This window comes from Camarhynchus parvulus, unplaced genomic scaffold, assembly GCF_901933205.1.
Source record: "Camarhynchus parvulus unplaced genomic scaffold, STF_HiC, whole genome shotgun sequence".
NCBI lineage: Eukaryota > Metazoa > Chordata > Aves > Passeriformes > Thraupidae > Camarhynchus > Camarhynchus parvulus.
The window spans coordinates 718655-741125 of record NW_022148237.1 but is presented as its reverse complement, the minus strand read 5'-3'; the positions used below and the strand labels follow the sequence as shown (position 1 = coordinate 741125).

The window sequence follows — 22471 nt, the reverse complement described above, 5'->3', positions numbered from 1 at the left end:
GGTATTGCCGGATTCGTTCGGGCACCTCCGGCACGGCTTCGGCGCCGCCTCGGGCGCTTCCGGAGCAAACTCGGCACTTTTCGGCTCAGCTTCGGGAAAGCCTCGGCTTAGCCTCGGCTCTCTCCGGCACTCCTCGGCTCAACCTCGGCTCTTTCCGTAAGGCGCTCGGCGAGTTCCGCCAGAACCGGAAAGGCGCCGAGGGCGGCCAGGAGGAAGAACCCGCGGCGCTTCCGGGAAGCGGCGGCGGCGATCCCGGGGCGCGGAGGAAACGGCGAGGCCCTACCCTGACCCCAAGGCTTTTATTGACGCCTCTCACAGTGCAGCGCGAAAAACGCGGCCGGGGAGGAAGGCTTTCACCAACCCCCGAGCCGCTCTTTGGTCCCAAGAAAGAAGGGGAAAAGGGAAGAGGAGGAAGCAGCGAGGAAGAGGAGGAGGAAGAGGAGGCGCGGGGCCTCCTCAGCCGCTGTCGCCGCCGGGCAGGACGCGCCACTGGAAGACGCTGGTGTCCTTCCCGCCCAGCGACACCAGGTGCCCGTCGTCGTGCGTGAAGCGCACGTTGGTCACGTGGCTGCCGTGCCCGCCGTACACGTGACTGGGAGCCTGTGAGGGAATGAGGGGGGACACGTGAGGGAGGGGTCACGTGGGCTCACACGCGCACACACACACACACAGAGCCACGCCCACCTCAAAGTGGGGACACCCCCCCGGAACTGGGCTCTGGACCCCCCTGATACCCCCAACATTGGGGTCTGAACCCTCCCAGCATCCCTAAATTGGGGTCTGCACCCCTCCAATAGTCCTTAATTGGGGTCTGGGGACCCCCCCCAGTATCCCCAAATTGGGGCCTGGACCCCCCAATACCCAAAACTGGGCTCTGGACCGCCCCCGATAACCCAAAATTGGGGTGTGAGACCCCGCCCCTCCCCAATATCCCAAAACTCAGGTCTGGGGACCCCCCCAGAATTGGAGTCTGGGCCCTGCCAATACCCCAAAATTGGGGTGTGAGACCCTCCCTAATATCCCTAAATTGGGATCTTGGGACCTCTCCCGAAATTGGGCTCTGGATCCCCCCGACACCCCAAAAATGCAGTCGTGGATCCCCCAAAACACTCAGACTATGGGTCTGGAGACCCCTGACCCCCAAATCAGAGCCTGGGACCCTTCCCCAGGACCCCCAGAGCGCCGTGCCCACCTTGGGCCGGGCGCAGGGGCACTGGAACAGGTGAACCTTGCAGAATAAGAACTCCCGATCCCCCAAATTGGGCTCCAGGACCCCCCAAATCAGGGTCTGGGACCTTCCCCAGCCCCCCCAGGACCCCCAGAGCCCCCCCAGAGCCCCGTGCCCACCTTGGGCCGGGCGCAGGGGTACTGGAACAGGTGAACCTTGCAGAAGTCGTCGGCCACGGCCACCACGCGCTCGTGGTGCGAGCGGCACAGGGAGTTGATGTCGGTGCCGTCAGAGCCGTCCGGCCACACCCCTGGGACAAAGAGGGGGTTCAGGGGGACCCCGAACCCCCCCCGGGCACCCCCCCCGAGCCCCCAGACCCACCGAAGACGTGGAAGCCCAGCACGCAGGTGTAGGACGCCCACTCCCGGTCGCGGCTCTCGAAGCGGTTCCGCAGCAGTTTGCAGCCCCCGGCCACGTCCCCTGCAAGGGGGGGGGAAAGAGACCCCCAAAATTTGGGGTTGGGGGTGGGAGGGATTCACCCCCAAAATGTGGGGGGGGGGGCAGTGGAATCCCCTCAAAATTTGGGGGGTGGGGGTAGTGAAAGGCGCCCAAAACGGAGGAGGGGGGAGGGAAAGGGAAACCCCCCAAAAATTTCAGGAGGGGGAGCAGTGAGACCCCAAAATTTAGGGGGTTCCAGGGGAGTAGGGCCATCCTGGCAGGGTCAGGGGGGTCCTGGCAGGGTCAGAATGGTCCTGGCAGGGTCAGGGGGTCCTGGCAGGGCCCCTGGCAGGGTCAGAATGGTCCTGGCAGGGTCAGGGGGGTCCTGGAAGGATCAGGGGGGTCCTGGCAGGGTCAGAAAGGTCCTGGCAGGGTCAGGGGGGTCCTGGCAGGGTCAGGGGGGTCCTGGAAGGATCAGAAAGGTCCTGGCAGGGTCGGGAAGGTCCTGGCAGGGTCAGGGGGGTCCTGGAAGGATCAGAAAGGTCCTGGCAGGGTCGGAAAGGTCCTGGCAGGGTCAGGGGGGTCCTGGAAGGATCAGAAAGGTCCTGGCAGGGTCAGGGAGGTCCTGGAAGGATCAGGGGGGTCCTGGCAGGGTCAGAAAGGTCCTGGCAGGGTCAGGGAGGTCCTGGCAGGGTCAGGGGGGTCCTCAGGTCAGGGAGGTCCTGGAGGGTCAGGGGTCCACAGGACAAAGGTCCCAGCAGGGTCAGAGGGTCCCGTTCCCCCCAGGAGCAGCCCCCCAAGCCCCCAGACTCACAATAGAGGATCTCATAATCCCCCGAGTTGGACATGATGAAGCGCCCGTCCTTGGACCAGTCCAGGTGGGTGATGAAACTCGAGTGACCCTGGGGATGGGATGGGGGGGTCAGGGGGGGTTTGGGGGCGCCCAGAGCCCCCCCCGGAGCCCCCCCAGACTCACGGTGCAGCGGCCGAAGCGGCTGAACTTGCGGCCGCCCTCGGCCACGCTGTAAATGTAAATGAAATTGTCGTGGGAGCCGATGGCCAGGAAGGTCCCGTCTGCAATTGAGGGGGGGGGAAACGGGGTTGGGGGGGGTCCCACACACAATGGGGGGGCCTGAGGGGGTCTCATACAATGGGGGGGTCCCACACATTTGGGGGAGTTTGGGGGGTCCCACACAAGGAGGGTCGGGGGGTCTCACACGCTGGGGGGGTTTGGGGGGGGGTCCTGCACAGAGGGATTTTGGGGGGGTCCCACACAAGGCAGGGACTGGGAATAGGGGACACCCCCCCATGGTGTGAGGACAGGGCTGGGGACACTTTGGGGACAGGGAGGGATCAGGGACAGTTCAGGGACACTTTGGGGACACCCTGGGGACACTTTGGGGTCACTTACAGGACAGTCTGGGGTCACTTAGAGGACACTTCGGGGACACTTTGGGGTCACTCTGGGGTCACTCTGGGGACACTTTGGGGTCACTTCCGGGACACTTTGGGGTCACTCTGGGGACACTTTGGGGTCACTTCGGGGACACTTTGGGGTCACTCTGGGGTCACTCTGGGGACACTTTGGGGACACCCTGGGGACACTTTGGCCCGGAGGGACGCGCGGCGCTCACCCGGTGAGAAGCGAACCACCGAGAGCTGCTCGTTGCCGTCAGAGCCCCCGGCCAGGAGCTGCCGCGTGCCCGTGTCCAGCACCAGCCACCTGAGGGACACGGGGGAACACGGGGGGACACGGGGGGACACGGGGACAGCAGGGGACACAGAGACACGGGGACACACGGGGGGACACGGGGACAGCAGGACAACACGCGGACATGGGGAGACATGGGGACCAGGGGACAGCAGGACATGGACATGGGGACACGGGAGGGACAGGGGGACAGGGACACAGGGACGTGGAGATGGACACCAGTAAACAACGGGGACACCGGGACATGGGGACACAGGGGGGACACGGGGGGAGTTGGGGACATGGACACGGGGACAGGGGTGACACCAGGATGGGGGGACACCCAGACAGTACAGGGACATGGGGGGACAGGGCAGGGACGTGGAGGGACATGGTGACCATGGGCACTGTCCCCTTGTCCCCCTGTCCCCCCCCATGTCCCGGTGTCCCTGTGTGTCCGTCTGTCCCGGTGCCCCTTCCATGTCCCCATGTCCCTGTGTGTCCGTCTGTCCCGGTGTCCCCCCCATGTCCCCCTGTCCCTGGGTGTCCGTCTGTCCCCCCCATGTCCCCCTGTCCCTGTGTGTCCGTCTGTCCCCCCAGCCCGTGTCCCTGTGTGTCCCCCCTGTCCCCTCCCATGTCCCCCATGTCCCTCCCGTGTCCCTGTGTGTCCGTCTGTCCCGGTGTCCCCCCCCATGTCCCCCTGTCCCTGTGTGTCCGTCTGTCCCGGTGTCCCCCCATGTCCCCCTGTCCCTGTGTGTCCCCCTGTCCCCTCCCATGTCCCCCTGTCCCCCTGTCCCTGTGTGTCCGTCTGTCCCGGTGTCCCTGTGTGTCCCCCTGTCCCCTCCCATGTCCCCCTGTCCCCCTGTCCCTGTGTGTCCGTCTGTCCCGGTGTCCCTCACCTCCCGGTCAGCAGCCCCACGGCCACCACGTGTCCCCCGGGGTGGAAGTCGGCGCAGAGCCCGGTGTCCTGGGGGTGGGGAGGGGTCACGGGGGGGGCACAAGGGACCCCAAATTGGGGGTGCCCCCAACCCCCCGCACCCCAAACCAGGCTCCCGCGCCCCCAGCCCCAATTCGGGGGTCCCCAGCCCGGGTGTGCTCCTGGTCCTTTGTCCCCAGAGCCCCCTGTGACCCCCCCAAAGCACCCCCGACCCCCCAAACCCCCCCAAACCCCCCCAAATCTCACTCCTGAACCCCCTGGGGTGTCCCCCTCCCCAATTTGGGGGTCCCCAGCCCAGGGCGTGTTCCTGGTCCCTCCCCAACCCTTCTGTACCCCAATCACAGATCCTAAACCCCCCAAACATCCCCCAAACCCCCCCAAATCTCACTCCCGGCCCCTCCCCTGCCGCCCCCTCCCCAATTGGGGGGTCCCTGCCCACCTCCAGCGCCAGGCTCCAGCCGGGGCGTGTTCCTTGTCTCCAGAACCCCATTACAGACCCCAAACCCCCTCAAACCCCCCCAATCTCACTCCTGACCCCCCTGGGGTGCCCCCCTCCCCAATTGGGGGGTCCCTGCCCACCTCCAGCGCCAGGCTCCAGGCCAGCGCGTGCTCGCGGCCGTCCCACAGGCACAGCTGCCGGTCGTGGCCGCAGGTGAGGAAGCGGCAGCAGTTGGGGTGCGTGGCCAGACCCCAAACCTCGTCCGTGTGACCCTGGGGGGGTTCGGGGAGGGGTCAGCGCCCCGTGCCCGCCCCGGACACCCCCCCGGGACCCCCCAAAGGCCACCTGGACGATGGGGGTGAAGCCGGAGCCCAGCGTGCCCCGGAGCAGCGCGTTCCGCGTGGTCCCGACCAGCAGCTCCTCGCCGGGACCCTCCGCGATCGTGCGCACGGCGCCGAAGCTCTCGGGGAGCTGGGGGACCCCAAAAACCCCGTTAGAGCCGTCCTGAGGGCTTGGGGAGCTGGGGGACCCCAAAAACCCCGTTAGAGCCATCCTGAGGGCTTGGGGGCTGGGGAGCTGCCGACCCCAAAAACCGAGAGCCACCCCAAAAATCCCCGGTAGTGGCCCCAAAACCCGGAAAACTCCTGAGGGCGGGGGAGCTGGGGGACCCCAAAAACCCCGTTAGAACCATCCTGAGGGCTTGGGGAGCTGGGGGACCCCAAAAATTCCCTTAGAACCATCCTGAGGGCTTGGGGAGCTGGGGGACCCCAAAACCGACCCCAAAAATCCCGTCAGAACCCCTCGAAGTGTTCAGGGAGCTGGGGGACCCCAAAAATCCCGTTAGAACCACCCAAAGCTCTTGGGGAACTGGGGATCCCAAAAACAACCCCAAATACCCCGTCAGAAGCACCCAAGGGAGATTTTTAGGGCACTAAAAGAGATTCTTGGCTACCCAGGGAGATTTTTAGGACAATAAGGGACATTTTTGGGGCACTAAAGGAGATTTTTGGGGCACCAAGGGAGGATTTTAGGGCACCAAGGGAGATTTTTGGGGCACCAAAGGAGATTTTTAGGGCACCAAGGGAGATTTTTGGGGCACTAAAGGACATTTTTGGGGCACTAAAGGAGATTTTTGGGGCACTCAAGGAGATTTTTGGGGCACTAAGGGAGATTTTTGGGGCACTAAAGGACATTTTTGGGGCACTAAAGGAGATTTTTGGGGCACTAAAGGAGACTTTTAGGGCACCAAGGGAGATTTTTGGGGCACCAAGGGAGATTTTTGGGGCACTAAAGGACATTTTTGAGTCACTAAAGGAGATTTTTGGGGCACCAAGGGAGATTTTTATGGTTCCTGGGGCTGTTTTTTGAGGCACTAAAGGAGATTTTTGGGGCACTAAAGGAGACTTTTGGGGCACCAAGGGAGATTTTTGGGGCACCAAGGGAGGTTTTTAGGGCACCAAGGGAGGTTTTCGGGGTTCGGGGGCTCTGCCCACCTCGACCTCGTGCAGCAGCTCCAGGCTGGGGCTCCAGCTGAGCACCCTGCGGTCCTTGCCCCCCCCGCTCAGCACGGTCCCGTCGCGGCGGCGGCACGCGAACACGCTGCCCTCGTGTGCCCGCGTCTGCTGCCCGATCTGGTACATCTCTGGGGGGCTGGGTCAGCCCCAAACACCCCAAACCCACCCCAAAACCAGCCCTAAAACGGCTCAAACCATCCCCTAAAACCAGCCCGAAATCCACCCCAAAATTCCCCAAAACCAGCCCCAAAATCAGCCCCTAAAACCTGCCCCAAATCCACCCCAAAACCAGCCCTAAAACAGCTCAAACCTACCCCAAAACCATCCCCTAAAACCAGCCCCAAATCCACCCCAAACAGAGCAAACACACTGCCCCTCATGGGCTCGTGTCTGCTGCCCGATCTGGTACATCTCTGGAGGGATTGCTCAGCCCCAAATACCCCAAATCCACCCCAAAAACGGCCCCCAAAAAACCCCAAATCCACCCCAAAAACCGCCCCCCAAAATAGCCCCAAATCCACCCCAAACAGAGCAACAAAATGCCCCTCAAATCCACCCCAAAAACGGCCCCGACAAGTACACCTCAAATCCACCCCAAAACAGCCCTCAAAATACCCCAAATCCACCCCAAAAACAGCCCCCAAAATACCCCAAATCCACCCCAAAAACGGCCCCCAAAATACCCCAAATCCACCCCAAAAACCAGCCCAAATCCACCCCAAATACCCCAAACCCCAATTCCACCTTTTCCCCCCTTGCTCGGCGTGCGGGTCCAGGTGAGGATGTTCCCTCTGAAAACCTCACCCCAAAACCCCCAAACCTCACCCCAATCCCCCCAAATCTCCACCCCAAATCCCCCAAATAATCCCAACCGCACCTTTGCCCCCCTTGCCCGGCGTGCGGGTCCAGGTGAGGATGTTCCCCTCCGAGTCCCCGGTCAGCAGCGCCCCGGCCGCGTCGAAGATGAAGCACTGGATGAACTTGGGCTTCTTGTACTTCTAAAATAGGGGAAAAGGGCTCAGCGACCCCAAAAGCCACCCTAAAAAAAAACCCCTGATCCCCACAAAGCCACCCCAAAAAACACAAATCCCCACAAAGCCACCCCAAACCCGCCCTGAAAACCCCAAATCCCCAAATCTGACCCCAAAGATGCCGTGTTTCTTGGTGAGCGCGCCGCCGCTCCACGTCCAGATCCCCCAAACCCCAAATTCCCCTAATCTAAATCCCAGACCCCAAATGACCCTAAATCCCAATCCCAAACCCCAAATCCCCAAATCTGACCCCAAAGATGCCGTGTTTCTTGGTGAGCGCGCCGCCGCTCCACGTCCAGAAGAAGACGTGGGATTTGCCGCTGCTGACGATGCTGCTGCTGTCGCGGGGGTTGAACTCCACGGTCAGCACCGACTCGTTCGTGCTCTGCGGGTTTGGGGTTTTGGGCTGGCATTTGGGGCTTTTTTGGGGGATTTTGGGGTTTAGGGCTGGGATTTGGGGCTTTTTTGGGGGATTTTGGGGTTTAGGGCTGGGATTTGGGGTATTTTTGGGGTATTTTTGGGGTTTTTAGGGCTGGCATTTGGGGGATTTTGGGGGATTTGGGGGTTTTTAGGGCTGGGATTTGGGGGATTTTGGGGGATTTTGGGGTTTTTAGGGCTGGGATTTGGGGTTTTTGGGGATTTTGGGGTTTTTAGGGCTGGCATTTGGGGTTTTTTGGGGATTTTGGGGTTTTTAGGGCTGGCATTTGGGGTTTTTTGGGGGATTTTAGGGCTGGGATTTGGGTTTTTTTTGGGGATTTTGGGGTTTTTAGGGCTGGCATTTGGGGGATTTTGGGGGTTTTTAGGGCTGGCATTTGGGGGATTTTGGGGGATTTGGGGGTTTTTAGGGCTGGCATTTGGGGGATTTTGGGGGATTTTGGGGTTTTTAGGGCTGGCATTTGGGGTATTTTTGGGGGATTTTGGGGTTTAGGGCTGGGATTTGGGGTATTTTTGGGGTATTTTTGGGGTTTTTAGGGCTGGGATTTGGGGTTTTTTTGGGGGGTTTTTGGGGTTTTTAGGGGTGGGATTTGGGGGTTTTCACAGGGGTTTTAGGGGGTTTGGGGTGGGATTTGGGGTTTTTAGGGGCTTTTGAGGTGGGGCTTGGGGTTTTTTTGAGGGGTTCGGGATCGGATTTGGGGTGGGTTCAGGGTTTGGGATTTGGGGGGGGTTTAAGGGTTTGGGGTGGGATTTGGGGTTTTTTCGAGGTTTTTGGGGTGGGTTTTGGGGTTTTTGGGGTTTATAGGGCGGGTTTTGGGGTGGTTTGGTGTCTGTAGGGTGGGTTTTGGGGTTTTTTGGGGTTTTGGGGTTTATAGGGTGGGATTTGGGGTTTTTTGGGGTTTTTGGGGTGGGTTTTGGGGTTTTTAGGGTGGGTTTTGGGGTTTTTGGGGTTTATAGGGTGGGTTTTGGGGTGGTTTGGTGTCTGTACGGTGGGTTTTGGGTTTTTTGGGGTTTCTGGGGTGGGTTTCGGGGGTCCCACCTTGACCTCGGCCTGTTTGGTGCCGCGGGCGCAGTCCCACACCGACATCATGTGCTCGTTGGAGTCATCGACCACGCACAGGAACGCGCCCTGGTCCTGGGGCACCCCGAAAAAACCCCAAAAAGGGCTCAGGGAGATGGGGGCACCCCAAAAAAACCCCAATCCCTCTCACCCAGCGTTTTCGGGGGGAGGGTTTGGGGTCCCGAAGGTTTTTTGAGGGGTTTTGGGGGCGGTTTTGAGAGGTGTTTTTGGGAGGTTTTTGGGGGGTTTTGTGAGGTTTTGGAGTCCCCGGGTTTTGGGCTGGGTGTTTTTGGGGTGGTTTTGGGGTATTTGGGGTGTTTTGGGGTATTTGGGGTGTTTTGGGGGGTTTTGGGGTGGTTTTGGGGTTTTAGGAGCACTCACAGCCATGGAGAAGGCGAGCGAGCCGCTGGGGATTTTACAGGGTTCTGGGGAGCGTTTTTGGGGTATTTTGGGGTATTTTGGGGTGTTCTGGGGGTGTTTTGGGGTATTTTGGGTGTTTGGGGGGTGTTTGGGGGGTGTTTTGGGGTATTTGAGGTGTTTTTAGGGTGTTTTTGGGGTATTTTGGGGTTTTAGGAGCACTCACAGCCGTGGAGAAGGCGAGCGAGCCCACGCCAGCGGGGTTTTTGGAGGCGGTTTTTTGGGGTATTTTTGGGGTATTTTGGGGGTGTTTCTGGGGTACTTTGGGGTGGTTTTGGGGTTTTTAGGAGCACTCACAGCCGTGGAGAAGGCGAGCGAGCGAGCCCACGCCGCGCTCGAAGGAGCCGAGGCCGATCTGCTGCAGGGTCTGCAGCGTGGCCGAGTCCCAGATGTGCACGATGGGCTGCAGGGGCTGCGCCGTTTGGGGCATTTCGGGCATTTTGGGGGCATTTTGGGGGATTTTAGGGAAATTTTAGGAGGGGGGTTGGGGTGATTTTTGGGGAATTTTGGGGCATTTTTGGGAGGGGTTTTGGGGTTTCACATCTTGGTGGGGAGGGCGTTTGGGGCCCTCTCCCTGTCCCCAGGGTGTCCCCAAGATGTCCCAAGGTGTCCCCAAGGTCCCCAGGTGTCCCCAAGGTCCCAAGGGTGTCCCCAAGGTGTCCCCAAGGTCCCAGAGGTGTCCCCAGGTGTCCTCAAGGTCCCAGAGGTGTCCCCGAGGTGTCCCCAAGGTCCCCAAGGTGTTCCAGGGCTGTCCCCAAGGTGTCCCCAAGGTCCCAAGGGTGTCCCCAGGGTGTCCCCGATGTCCCCAAGGAGTCCCAGTGATGTCCCCAAGGTGTCCCCAAGGTCCCCAGGTGTCCCCAAGGTCCCAGAGGTGTCCCCAAGGTGTCCCCAAGGTGTCCCCAAGGTCCCCAGGTGTGTTCCAGGGCTGTCCCCAAGGTGTCCCCACGGTGTCCCCAAGGTGTCCCCAAGGTCCCCAGGTGTCCCCAAGGTCCCAGAGGTGTCCCCGAGGTGTCCCCAAGGTCCCAGAGGTGTCCCAGAGGTGTCCCCAAGGTGTCCCCAAGATCCCAGGTGTGTTCCAGGGCTGTCCCCGATGTCCCCAAGGTGTCCCCAAGGTCCCCAGGTGTCCCCAAGGTCCCAGAGGTGTCCCAGAGGTGTCCCCAAGATCCCAGGTGTGTTCCAGGGCTGTCCCCAAGGTGTCCCCAAGGTCCCCACCTTGCCATCCTTGTCCACTCCGGCCGCCTGCCCGGTGGCCACGCGGAGCCGGTCAGGGTGCACGGCCAGGCTGGGGGGACACGGCCGGGGGGGGGAAATGAATTTGTAGAGAATTCCTAAAGTCTGACAGAAGCCATTTTGGGGGTGTTTGGGGTCGTTTTGGGGCCGTTTTGGGGTCACTCGCCAGCGGACACAGTCACAGTGGCACAGGGGTGTTTCTAACGGGTTTTTTTGGAGAGGTTTTTGGGGTTATTTGGGGTCATTTTGGGGTTTTTAGGGTCCCCCAGCAGCAGACGCAGTCGCTGTGCTCAGGCAGTGGCGCAGGGCAGTGCAGGGGCAGTACGGGGGCGTTTCTAACGGGATTTTTGGGGATTTTTGGGGTTTTTGGGGGATTTTTGGGGGTTTTTTGGATTTTATGTTATTTAGGATTATTTTAGGATCTCTCACCACCTGACACATTCGCTGTGGCGCAGGCAGTGGCACAGGGCAGTACAGGGCTGTACAGGGGCGTTTCTAATGGGGGTTTTTGGGGATTTTTGGGGGTTTTTTTTGGATTTTATGTTATTTAGGATTATTTTCGGTCCCTCACCACCTGACGCAGTCGCTGTGTCAGTAGCACAGGGGCAGCACAGGGCAGCACAGGGGGTGTACGGAGCAGTACAGGGGCGTTTCTAGCCGGATTTTTTGGGGGATTTTTGGGGTTTTTATGTTATTTGGGGTTATTTTCGGTCCCTCACCACCTGACGCAGTCGCTGTGGCGCAGGTAGTGGCGCTGGCGCCGCGCCGGCAGCTGCAGCAGCACCACCACGCAGGCGATGAAGTAAACGAGCTCCCCCGAGCCCAGCACGTGCAGGTTGGAGCGAGAGTCCCGGCCCCGGTACCCGTAACTGCGGCGTCAAGGAAACTGGGGACACTGGGACAAACTGGGACAAACTGGGGACACTGGGACAAACTGGGACAAACTGGGGACACTGGGGAAACTGGGGACACTGGGGACACTGGGGAAACTGGGGAAACTGGGAACACTGGGGAAACTGGGGAAACTGGGGACACTGGGACAAACTGGGACAAACTGGGGACACTGGGGACACTGGGGAAACTGGGGAAACTGGGAACACTGGGGAAACTGGGACAAACTGGGAACACTGGGACAAACTGGGACAAACTGGGGACACTGGGACAAACTGGGAACACTGGGACAAACTGGGACAAACTGGGGACACTGGGGACACTGGGGAAACTGGGGAAACTGGGAACACTGGGACAAACTGGGGACACTGGGGAAACTGGGGAAACTGGGGACACTGGGGACACTGGGGAAACTGGGGAAACTGGGGAAACTGGGAACACTGGGACAAACTGGGACAAACTGGGGACACTGGGGAAACTGGGGACACTGGGGACACTGGGGACACTGGGACAAACTGGGAACACTGGGACAAACTGGGACAAACTGGGGACACTGGGGACACTGGGGACACTGGGGACACTGGGACAAACTGGGGACACTGGGGACACTGGGGACACTGGGACAAACTGGGACAAACTGGGGAAACTGGGGACACTGGGGACACTGGGACAAACTGGGAGCAAACTGGGGAAACTGGGGACACTGGGGACACTGGGGACACTGGGAGCAAACTGGGGACACTGGGGAAACTGGGGACACTGGGGACACTGGGGACACTGGGGACACTGGGGAAACTGGGAACACTGGGGACACTGGGGAAACTGGGGACACTGGGGACACTGGGACAAACTGGGGAAACTGGGGAAACTGGGGACACTGGGGAAACTGGGGACACTGGGGACACTGGGGACACTGGGGACACTGGGGACACTGGGAGCAAACTGGGAGCACTGGGAGAGCTGAGGAGCTGGGAATTTTGGGCCCTTTCCTGGGATTTTTGGGATCCCCCAGGATTTCTGAGATCCCCGGGGATTTTGGGGGTTATTTTAGGATTTTTAGCAGAGGATACCCCCAGCGTCTCAGATCCCCCGGGATTTTGGGGTATTTTGGGGGGGGATTTTGGGGCATTTTTGGGGGATTTTGGGGCTGTTCTGGGTTTGGCAGGATACACCCAGTCGAGCTGCAGGCGCTCCGGGGGCAGCTCAGCCCTGAGCGGGCCCAGCCCCGAGGGCACGTACATGGTGATGGGGCGGCCGCGCAGGAACATCTTCACCGACACCCCCTCTGCGGGGGGGGCACCCCAAAAACACCGGGGGCACCCCGGGTCACCCCGGAACCCCCCCAAGGTCACCCCAAAAACCCAAAACCCCCAGGTCACCCCAACACCCCCGGCACCAACCGCGGTCAGCCCAAAACCCTCAGGGGTCATTGAAAACCCCAAAACCTCTGGGGTCACCCTGAAACCTCCCGTGTCACCCCCAAAACGCCCGGGGTCACCCCAAAACCCCAAAGCCCCCAGGAATACCCCAAAACGCCCGGGGTCACCCCAAAACCCCGGCATCCCTGAAACCCCAAAACCTCCAGCACCCCCAAAACCCCCGGGGTCACCCCAAAACCCCAAAAACGCCAGGGTCACCCCAAAACCCTGGGTCACTTCAGGTCACCCCAACACCCCCGGCATCCCTGGGGTAACCCCAAAACCCCAAAACCCCAAAACCCCGGGGTCACCCCAAAAGCCCCGGCCCCTACGAGCCTCACCCAGGTTGTAATTCCCTCGGCGAGAGGCTGGAAAGGAGGAAAATGGGAGAAAATGGGGGCAATTCAGGAAAAATTGGGGGAAAAGGGGGAAAAATGGGGAGAAATGGGGGAAAAGGGGAAAAATGGGGGGAAATGGGGGGAAAAGGGGAAAAATGGGGGGGAAATGGGGAAAACGGGGGGGAAATTGGGGAAAATGAAGGAAATGGGGGGAATGGGGAGGGAAATTGGGGGAATCAGGGAAAAAAGGGGGAAATGGAGGGGAAATTGGGAGGAATGGGGGAGAAATGGGGGAAAATGGGGGAAAATTGGGGGGGAAGAGGGGAAGGAAAAATCGGGGTGGGGATGGGGGGAAAATTGGGAAAAATGGGGGGAAAATTGGGGGAGAAATTGGGGGGAATGGGGGAGAAAGGGGGGAAAATGGGGGAAAATTGGGTTACAGCCCCAAAATGAACCCGCTGAACCCCCAAAACAAACCCCCAAAATGAACCTGCCAATGTCCCAAAATGAATCCTCTGAACCCCCAAAATAATCCACCGAACCCTCCCCCAAAAAAACCCCAAAATGAACCCACTGAACCCCCAAAAAACCCTCAATGAAGCCCCCAAAGCGAAGGCCCCGAACCCCCAAATTTCCCCCCTGAACCCCAAATTTCTCCCCCCAAATTTCCCCCCTGAACCCCAAAATTTCCCCGTCCCCCACCTGGGCTCAGGGTCGGCTCCTTGGGGCGGCTGCGGGAGAGGAGGAGATTGGGGGGGTTGGGATTTGGGGCGCCGATTTTGGGGTGCAAAGGGGATTTGGGGGTTCTGGGGGATGGATTTTGGGGTTTAGAGGAGATTTTGGGGTTCTGGGGGGATTTCGGGGAGCATTTCAGGGATATTTTGGGAATATTTGGGGGGATATTTTGAGGGATATTTCAGGGATTTTTTAGGGATATTTGGGGGATGTTTAGGGGATATTTGGGGGATATTTTGGGGAACATTTCAGGGATATTTTGGGGATTTTTTGGGGATATTTCAGGGATATTTTGGGGGGCATTTCAGGGATATTTGGGGGTCCCACCTCTCGGGGCTGCCCTGCAGCAGGTTGGCTGTGGGTGGGTTTGGGGGGATATTTTGGGGCTGTTTAAGGGATATTTAGGGGATATTTTAGGGGATATTTCAGAGATATTTGGGGGATTTTTGGGGCTGTTTCAGGGATATTTTGGGGATTTTTTGGGGATATTTCAGGGATATTTTGGGGATATTTTCAGGAATATTTAGGGGATATTTTAGGGGAATTTTTGGGGCTGTTTCAGGGATATTTAGGGGATTTTTTGGGATATTTCAGGGATATTTTGGGGATATTTTGGGTGGCATTTCAGGGCTATTCTGGGGTGTGTTTGGGGATATTTGGGGGTCCCACCTCTCGGCGCTGCCCTGCAGCAGGTTCGCTGACGACGCCGCTTTGCGGCTCAGGCGCTGCCGGGGGCTGGGGGGGCCCGAGGAGGAGCTGTGGCGGCGCAGCCTGGGGGGGGCACGGGGGGGTTTGGGGGTTCGGGGGCATTTGGGGGGGTTTGGGGGGATTTGGGGGGTTTTGGGATTCGGGGGTTTTGGGATTGGGGGGTTTGGGGGAACAGGAGGGGTTGAGAAGTGGAGAAAGGGGATGAGGAAATTTTGGGGGGGGGGGGATTTGGGGGAAATTTGGGGGGGGGACACAAGGGATGGGGGGGGACACCCCCAACCTCCCCCAGCCCCCCAAAATCCCACCCGTGCACCCCCAAACCCTCCCAGCCCCCTCCCCACATAACGCCCCAATTTCCCACGGGGGGTCAGGATGACTGGGGGGTCCCGAGGGATTGGGGGTTCCTGGGGGGGGGAGGGGTCCTGAAGGATTTGGGGTGGGTTTGGGGGTCAGGGGGTGGATTTGGGGTCCCGGGGGTTTTGGAGGGGTCAGGGGGTTTTAGAGGGGGTCGGGGTGACCTGGGGGTCCCGAGGGGATTGGGGAGCTCCTGGAGGGATCCTTGAGGATTCTGGGGGGTCCTGAGGGGCTCAGGGGGTGGATTTGGGGGTCCCGGGGGTTTTGGGGGTCCCAGGGGTCTCCCCCGCCCATCCCAGCCCCCCCCACTCACAGCTCTTTGCGGGGTCCCCGCGGGGCCGGGCTGGGGGCGCCCGGGGGTCTCGGGGCTCGGGGGGGGCTCCGGGGAGCCCGGGGCGGGGGGGCACGGGGGGGACCCCGGCGGGGGCGGCTCCGGGGGGGCCCCGCCGGTCCCGGGGGGCTCCTGGGGGGGGCTGGGGGGGCGCGGGGGGGGCTCCTCCGTCTGGGTCCCCACGCTGATGCTCCGGGGGGGCTCCGGGGGAACTGGGGGGGGCAGAGGGGGGGTCAGGACCCTCAAAAAGCCCCCCCGGAACCTCGAGAGCCCCCCAGGAGCCCGAGCTGGGGGGGCAGGGAGACCCCAGAAAGGGTGGGGGACCCCCGAGGGAGACCCCAGCCCCATTTGGGGAGACCCCAGCCCCATTTCCGAGGGTCCCAACCCCATTTGGAGGGTCGCAGCCCCATTTGGGGGGGGGTCCCAACCCGATTTGGGGGGCCCTAACCCCATCGGAAAGACCCCAGCCCCACTTCAGGGGGTCCCAACCCCATTTGGAGGGTCCCAGCCCCATTTTAGGGGGTCCCAGCCCCATCTGGGGGGGTCCCAGCCCCTCCCAGCCCAATTTGGGGGATTTCCCAGCCCCATTTTGGGGTCCTAACCCCATTGGGTAGACCCCAGCCCCACTTAGGGGGGGTCCCAGCCCCACCTGGGGGTCCCGCAGCCCCCCCGGGGGGTTCCCCGCGCTCACCGAGCCCCCCGGGGGGGTCGCAGCCCCCCAGCCTGCGCAGGGTCTCCCCCAGCGCCGCCTTGACCAGCGCCAGCTCCCGCTCCACCGCCCGCAGCCGCAGCTCCAGCGGGGGGGGCCCGGCCTGCCCGGGGGGGGGTCCCGCCTCACCTGGGGGGGGGGCAGGGTCACATTGGGGGGAGGGGGCACGGGGCCGTCCGGGCACGGGGGGGGCACCCGGACATCGTGGGGGGCACCCCAAACTCAGCGCCGCCCGCACGTGGGGACCCCCCCAGGTGTGACCCGCGACCCCCCCCCAGTTCTGGGGACCCCCACGTGACCCTCGGGGACCCCCCAGATGTTGGGACCCCCTCAGATGTCACCCGGGACCCCCGAAACACCCGGGACCCCCCGGGGACCCCCGCGGCACTCGGGGACCCCCCGTGCCCCCCCCGTGCCCCCCCGTGCCCCCACGTGTCCCCGTGTCCCCCCCCCCACTTCCCCGCCCGTTCCGCCCCCGCCCCGGCCCGGGGGGTCCCGGGGGGGGGTCCCGGGGGGGGGGTCCCGGGGGTCCCGCCGCCCCCCGGGGGTCTCACCGCGCTCCGGGGGGGGCTCCATGGCCGGGCCCGCGGCCGCTCCGACACCGCCCCAGGAAGCGCGGCCGAGTCACTTCCCCCGCGGGGGGGGCGGCCCGGGGGGGGCGGCCCGGGACACCCCGAAATGGGGGGAATCTCCTGGGGGGGGGCGAGACCCCCAAAATTGGGGTTTTGTGGGGGGAGGGGCAGCGCAGCCCCCCCACAACAGCGGGGACACCCCAAAATTCCCACCCCCGGCCCCCGAAATGAGCCCACCCCCGGGGGGGGGTCACAGCCCCCCCCCTAAAATTGGAGGTTCTGCTGCCCCCCCCAAACTCTGCGGGACCCCCTCCCCAAAATCCCACGGGGGTCCCCAATGCTTCCCCCTCCCCAAAATTGGGGGGTGGGTGACCCCAAACCCCCCCCTAATTCCCACCCCCCTTTTGTATTGGGGTCCCCAAAAATTTGGGGGTGACCCCCCCTCCAAATGAAGACCCCCCCCAATAAAAACAGACGGGGCTGGGAGGGAGATTTTATTGCAGAGAGGGGACCAGGGGGGGGTCCCCCAAAAAACGGGGGGGTCCTGGTGATAAATAAAGGTCTGGGGGGGTCCCGGGGGGGTCCCGGGGGGGTCCCGGGGGGGTCGGGGCCCCCCTAAACTTCAATGTCGGGGTCGGAGCCGCGGCCCTGGCGCTGCAGCTGCTCCTCCTGGCGCAGCTTCGGCTTCTCGGTGCGCGTGTGCCACACCAGCACCTGGGGGCCAGAAATACCCCAAAATCACCCCAAAAACAGCCCTAAAACACCCCAAAATCATCCTGAAATCACCCCAAAATCATCCCGTGTGCCACACCAGCACCTGGGGGCCAGAGATACCCCAAAATCACCCCCAAAACAGCTAAAATCACCCCAAAATCATCCTGAAATCATCCTATGTGCCACACCAGAACCTGCATCCCAAAAATAGACAAAAAACAGCCCTACAACACCCCAAAATCACCCCAAAATCATCTTAAAATCATCCTAAAATCATCCCGCGTGCCACACCAGCACCAGTGTCAGAAACACCCCAAAATCACCCCAAAAACCCCCCAGAACCCCCCGATCCCCACCTGTGTGCAGTTATCAGCGCGCGGCTCCAGCTGCCCGGGGGTGACGAGCCCCCAGAGACCCCCAGGACACCCCAAACCCCCCAAAATCACCCCAAAAACCCCCAAAACCCCCCAATCCCCACCTGTGTGCAGTTATCAGCGCGCGGCTCCAGCTGCCCGGGGGTGACGAGCCCCCAAAGCCCCCCAGGACACCCCAAACCCCCCAAAATCACCCCAAAAACCCCCAAAACCCCCCATTCCCCACCTGTGTGCAGTTGTCAGCGCGCGGCTCCAGCTGCCCGGGGGTGACGAGCCCCCAAACCCCCCCAGGACGTCCCCAAAGCCCCCAAAATCACCCCAAACCCCCTAAACACCCCAAAACCGCCCCAAAAACCCTCAAACTGCCCCGATCCCCACCTGTGTGCAGTTGTCGGCGCTCGGCTCCAGCTGCCCGGCGGTCACCAGCCCCAAACCCCCCCAGAACACCCCAAATCCCTCCAAACCCCCTAAACACCCCAAAACCCCCCGATCCCCACCTGTGTGCAGTTGTCGGCCCTCGGCTCCAGCTGCCCGGGGGTCACCAGCCCCCCCAGGAAGGAGCTCTCCAGGAAGCCCCTCTCGGCGCGGGGGTCGAAGCGGGCGCGGGGGTGGGCGAGCAGCAGCCCGCAGGGCCACGGCGAAGCCGGCCATGTCCAGCGGGAACGGCCGCTCCGGCCGCCAGCCCGTGTGGAAGCCGACCACGCGGCCCCCCGAGACCAGCGGCCGCTCCAGGCGCAGCCCCCCGACCAAACCCACGGGCCACACGGACACGCCGCGGGTGCTGCGCATCTGGGGGGGGAAAATCGGGGAAAAATGGGGGAAAATGGATAAAAGAATGGAATTTATTGGGGATTTATGGGGGATTTATTGGGGATTTATTGGGGCATTCCAGCCCCATGGGCCAGACGGACACACCGCCCTACATCTGGGGGAAAAAAATGGGGGAAAAATGGGGAAAAAATAGCATTTTATAAGGGATTTATAGGGGTTTATAGGAGATTTATAGGGGATTTATTGGGGATCTATTGGGGCATTCCAGCCCCATGGGCCAGACGGACACGCCACGGGCGCTGCGCATCTGGGGGAAAATCGGGGAAAAATGGGGGAAAATGGACAAAAGAATGAGATTTATTGGGGATTTATGGGGGATTTATTGGGGATTTATTGGGGCATTCCAGCCCCATGGGCCAGACGGACACACCGCGGGTGCTGCGCATCTGGGGGGAAAAAAATGGGGAAAAATGGGGAAAAAATAGCATTTTATAAGGGATTTATAGGGGTTTATAGGAGATTTATAGGGGATTTATTGGGGATCTATTGGGGCATTCCAGCCCCATGGGCCAGACGGACACGCCGCGGGCGCTCCGCATCTGGGGGGAAAATCGGGGAAAAATGGGGGAAAATGGACAAAAGAATGAGATTTATTGGGGATTTATGGGGGATTTATTGGGGATTTATTGGGGCATTCCAGCCCCATGGGCCAGACGGACACACCGCGGGTGCTGCGCATCTGGGGAAAAAAATGGGGAAAAATGGGGAAAAAATAGCATTTTATAAGGGATTTATAGGGGTTTATAGGAGATTTATAGGGGATTTATTGGGGATCTATTGGGGCATTCCAGCCCCATGGGCCAGACGGACACGCCGCGGGTGCTGCGCATCTGGGGAGAGAAATGGGGAAAAATGGGGCAAAATGGACAAAAGAATGAGATTTATTGGGGATTTATGGGGGATTTATTGGGGATCTATTGGGGCATTCCAGCCCCACGGGCCACACGGACACGCCAAGGGCGCCAACATCTGGGGGGGAAATCGGGGAAAAATGGGGGAAAATGGACAAAAAAATGAGATTTATTGGGGATTTATGGGGGATTTATTGGGGATTTATTGGGGCATTCCAGCCCCATGGGCCAGACAGACACGCTGCGGGCGCTGCGCATCTGGGGGGTAAAATGGGGAAAAATGGGGGAAAATGGACAAAAAATGAGATTTATTGGGGATTTCTACGGGATTTCCCACCAACCCCATGGGCCAGACCGAGACACCGCAGGTGCTGTGTATCTGGGGGGAAAAAATGGGGAGAAATGGGGAAAACAGCATTTTATAGGGGATTTACAGGGGGTTCCTAAGGGAATTCCAGCCCCACGGGCCAGACGGACGCGCCACGGGGTGCTGCGCATCTGGGGGGAAAATGGGGAAAAAATGGCAAAAATGGGAAAAACGGGGAAAAAACAGGGAAAAAATGAGGTTTATAGGGGAATTATAAGGGAATTATAGGTTGGATCATTTTGGGGCGATTTTTGGGTTTTTCCCAGGATTTTTTGGGATTTCAAGCCCCACCTCCTCGAAGAGCCGCAGGCTGTGGGTGTTGAGGGGGATTTGAACAATTTGGGAGAGTTTTGGGTGAGTTTAGGGTGGCTCAGGATGGCTCAGGATAGCTCAGGTGAATTTGGGCTTTCTCAGGTCAGATTTTTTTGGGGATTTTTGGATTTTTTTGGGAATTTTGGTTTTTTTCCAGGGATTTTTCAGGGATTTCAAGCCCCACCTCCTCGAAGAGCCGCAGGCTGTAGGCGTGGCTGGGGATTTGAATGATTTTGGGGAGATTTCAGTGGCTTTAAGATGGCTCAGGGTGTGTCACCAACGCTCAGGTGAATTTGGGCTCTTTCAGGTCGGATTTTTTTGGGAATTTTGTTTTTTTTCCAGGATTTTTCTGAGATTTCAAGCCCCACCTCCTCGAAGAGCCGCAGGCTGTGGGTGTTGAGGGGGATTTGAACAATTTAGGAGAGTTTGGGGTGAGTTTAGGGTGGATCAGGGTGGCTCAGGGTGGCTCAGGTGAATTTGGGCTTTCTCAGGTCGGATTTTTTTGGGAATTTTTTTGGGGATTTTGGTTTTTTTCCAGGATTTTTCCGAGATTTGAAGCCCCACCTCCTCGAAGAGCCGCAGGCTGTAGGTGTTGTCATCGTCAGCGAAGTAAACCACGCCGGGCTCGTGGGCGCCGCGCGTGTCCCGCAGCCAGCGCAGGGCGCGGTTCCGCTGCTCCGCCCCCCTCGGGAACAGCCAGGACGGGGCCCCGGGACCCCCCCTCAAATCCGGGGGGGTCTCGGCGCTCAGGTGCGTGAACGAGACCCCCGAGGCCGCCAGGACCCCCCCCACCAGCGCCGAGGGGGCGGCGGCGTCCTCGACCACCACCCAGTGCAGGGCGGGGACGTGCAGCAGGGTCTGGGACAGGCGAACCAGCTCCGCCTTCTGCACCGGCCTGCGGGGGAATGAAGGGGTTAAAATGGGGCTGGGGGCGGCACGGGGGTCCCGGGGGGTCGGGGGGAATCAGGGGAGGGGGCTCAGGTTGGATTATGGGGGGTAAATGGGGCTGGGGGCTGCACCAGCTCCGCCTTCTGCAGCGGCCTGCGGGGAATGAAGGGGTTAAAATGGGGCTGGGGGCTCTGGGGGGGATTACAATGGGTCTGGGGGGGTTGAAATGGGTCTGGGGGCTCTGGGGGGATTACAATGGGTCTGGGGGGGTTATTTTGGGTCTGGGGGCTCTGTGCGGGGTTGCAATGGGTCTGGGGGGGTTATTTTGGGTCTGGGGGCTCGGGGGGTCTCACCTGGCGTAGGTCGGGGTCACCACGTAGATCGGGGGCAGCCCCTCCCCCCCCGCGCCCCCGGGGCGGCCCCGGCGCCGCTCGGGCTCGGGGGCAGGGACAGGGCCGGCCTGGGGAGGGGAGGGGGCGTCAGGGACCCCCAAAATCCCAAATTCCACCCCAAAATCCATCCAAGGGCGTCAGAGACCCCCAAAATCCACCCCAAATTTGCCCCCAGACCCCCAAAATCCCCCCAAACCCTCCAAATCTTCCCCCAAAACCTCCCCAGACCCCTCTGGACCCCCCAGATTCACCCCAGACCCCCCAAACCTCCCAGATCCTCCCCCAAAATCCCCCCCAGACCCCTCCGGACCCCTCAAATTTCCCCCAAATCGCCCCCAGACTCCCCCCAAACCTTCCAGATCCTCCCCAAAATCCCCCCAGACCCCTCTGGACCCCCCCAAATCCCCTCTGGGCGGGCTCAGCCCAGCCGGGGGGGGTCCAAACCCCCCTAAACCCCCCCAAAATCCGCCCCCCGGCTCTCACCGAGCTCCCGCAGGGCGCAGAAGAGCCCCACGAGCGACACCACGAAATAAACGAGGAAAACGTTCCTGAGGCGGAGCCGCATCGCGGGGGGGTCCCGGGGCTCTCAGAGGGTCCCTCTTTCACATCCTCCCCCCCCGGGGGTCTTCAGCGGCTGCTCCCAGTTGCCCCCCCTCCCCAATCCCAGTTCCTCCCTCCCCAGCGCTCCCAGTCCCGCTTCACTCCCAGTGCGGACGTGGCGCTGCTGCCGGCCGGGTCTCCGGGGGGTGTCCGGGGGGTTTCTGGCCCTGCCGGGGGTCCCTGGGGAGGGGTCGGGGGGTCCCGGTGATGATGGGGGCGGGGCCGGCGCCGCTTTCGGGGGCGCGGAGGCTCCGGTGGGGAAGCACTTGCGGTCTGACCGCCGCTTCCGGTCCGTTCTCGTAATGTTCCCCCCCATACCCCCAGCTCCCGCGGGTGAAATGTTCCGGGGGTCGCAAGAAAAGTTCCTCCGCCATCCCCCCGCCTCCGTTCGGCATCCCGAAAATTGCCCAAAATTCCCGTTTTTTATTTGGTTTTATTTCGTGTTTTATCAAAACTCCGCGCGGCGCTGCGCCTCTCCCCCACCCCCACCCGGCTCTGCCCCTCCTCCCACCCCCAAAAGAGGCGGGAGGGGTCTCCAAACCCCCCAAGACCCTCCCGGGGGCGGGGGAGGGGCAGAAAAAAGGGGGGGGGGGCGCGGGGGGGGGCGCACGCAGAGCCTTGGTCCCCAACCCCCCCTAGATGCCACCCCCACCCAAATTTGGGGGGCACAATTTAGGGGGTTTCAGATCCCTCCCAAGCCCCCTAATTTGGGGCGCAGTCATCCCCC

At 61.2% G+C, this 22471-nt stretch overlaps 3 protein-coding genes across 3 annotated transcripts in view; 1 reads left to right on the top strand and 2 right to left on the bottom strand.

Moving 5' to 3' along the window:
• Positions 1-22471, top strand: part of FAU (FAU ubiquitin like and ribosomal protein S30 fusion) — a 581541-nt gene that overhangs the window by 40723 nt on the left and 518347 nt on the right. The window lies entirely within an intron of this gene.
• EML3 (EMAP like 3) lies at positions 289-15166 on the bottom strand. Its single transcript, XM_030969973.1, is given in 22 exon segments — positions 289-600; positions 1348-1478; positions 1550-1648; positions 2421-2508; positions 2583-2680; positions 3241-3329; positions 4196-4263; positions 4813-4944; positions 5018-5143; positions 6166-6314; positions 7064-7184; positions 7468-7602; positions 8692-8787; positions 9427-9450; positions 9452-9541; positions 10342-10411; positions 11079-11228; positions 12421-12535; positions 13010-13036; positions 13709-13737; positions 14411-14512; positions 15117-15166. Coding segments are annotated over 18 exon segments (1908 nt in total). The 5' UTR covers positions 12519-12535; positions 13010-13036; positions 13709-13737; positions 14411-14512; positions 15117-15166; the 3' UTR covers positions 289-456.
• Positions 16904-22139, bottom strand: B3GAT3 (beta-1,3-glucuronyltransferase 3). Its single transcript, XM_030969913.1, is given in 7 exon segments — positions 16904-17129; positions 18001-18126; positions 18128-18292; positions 20429-20759; positions 21106-21212; positions 21628-21769; positions 22015-22139. Coding segments are annotated over 7 exon segments (1095 nt in total). The 3' UTR covers positions 16904-17030.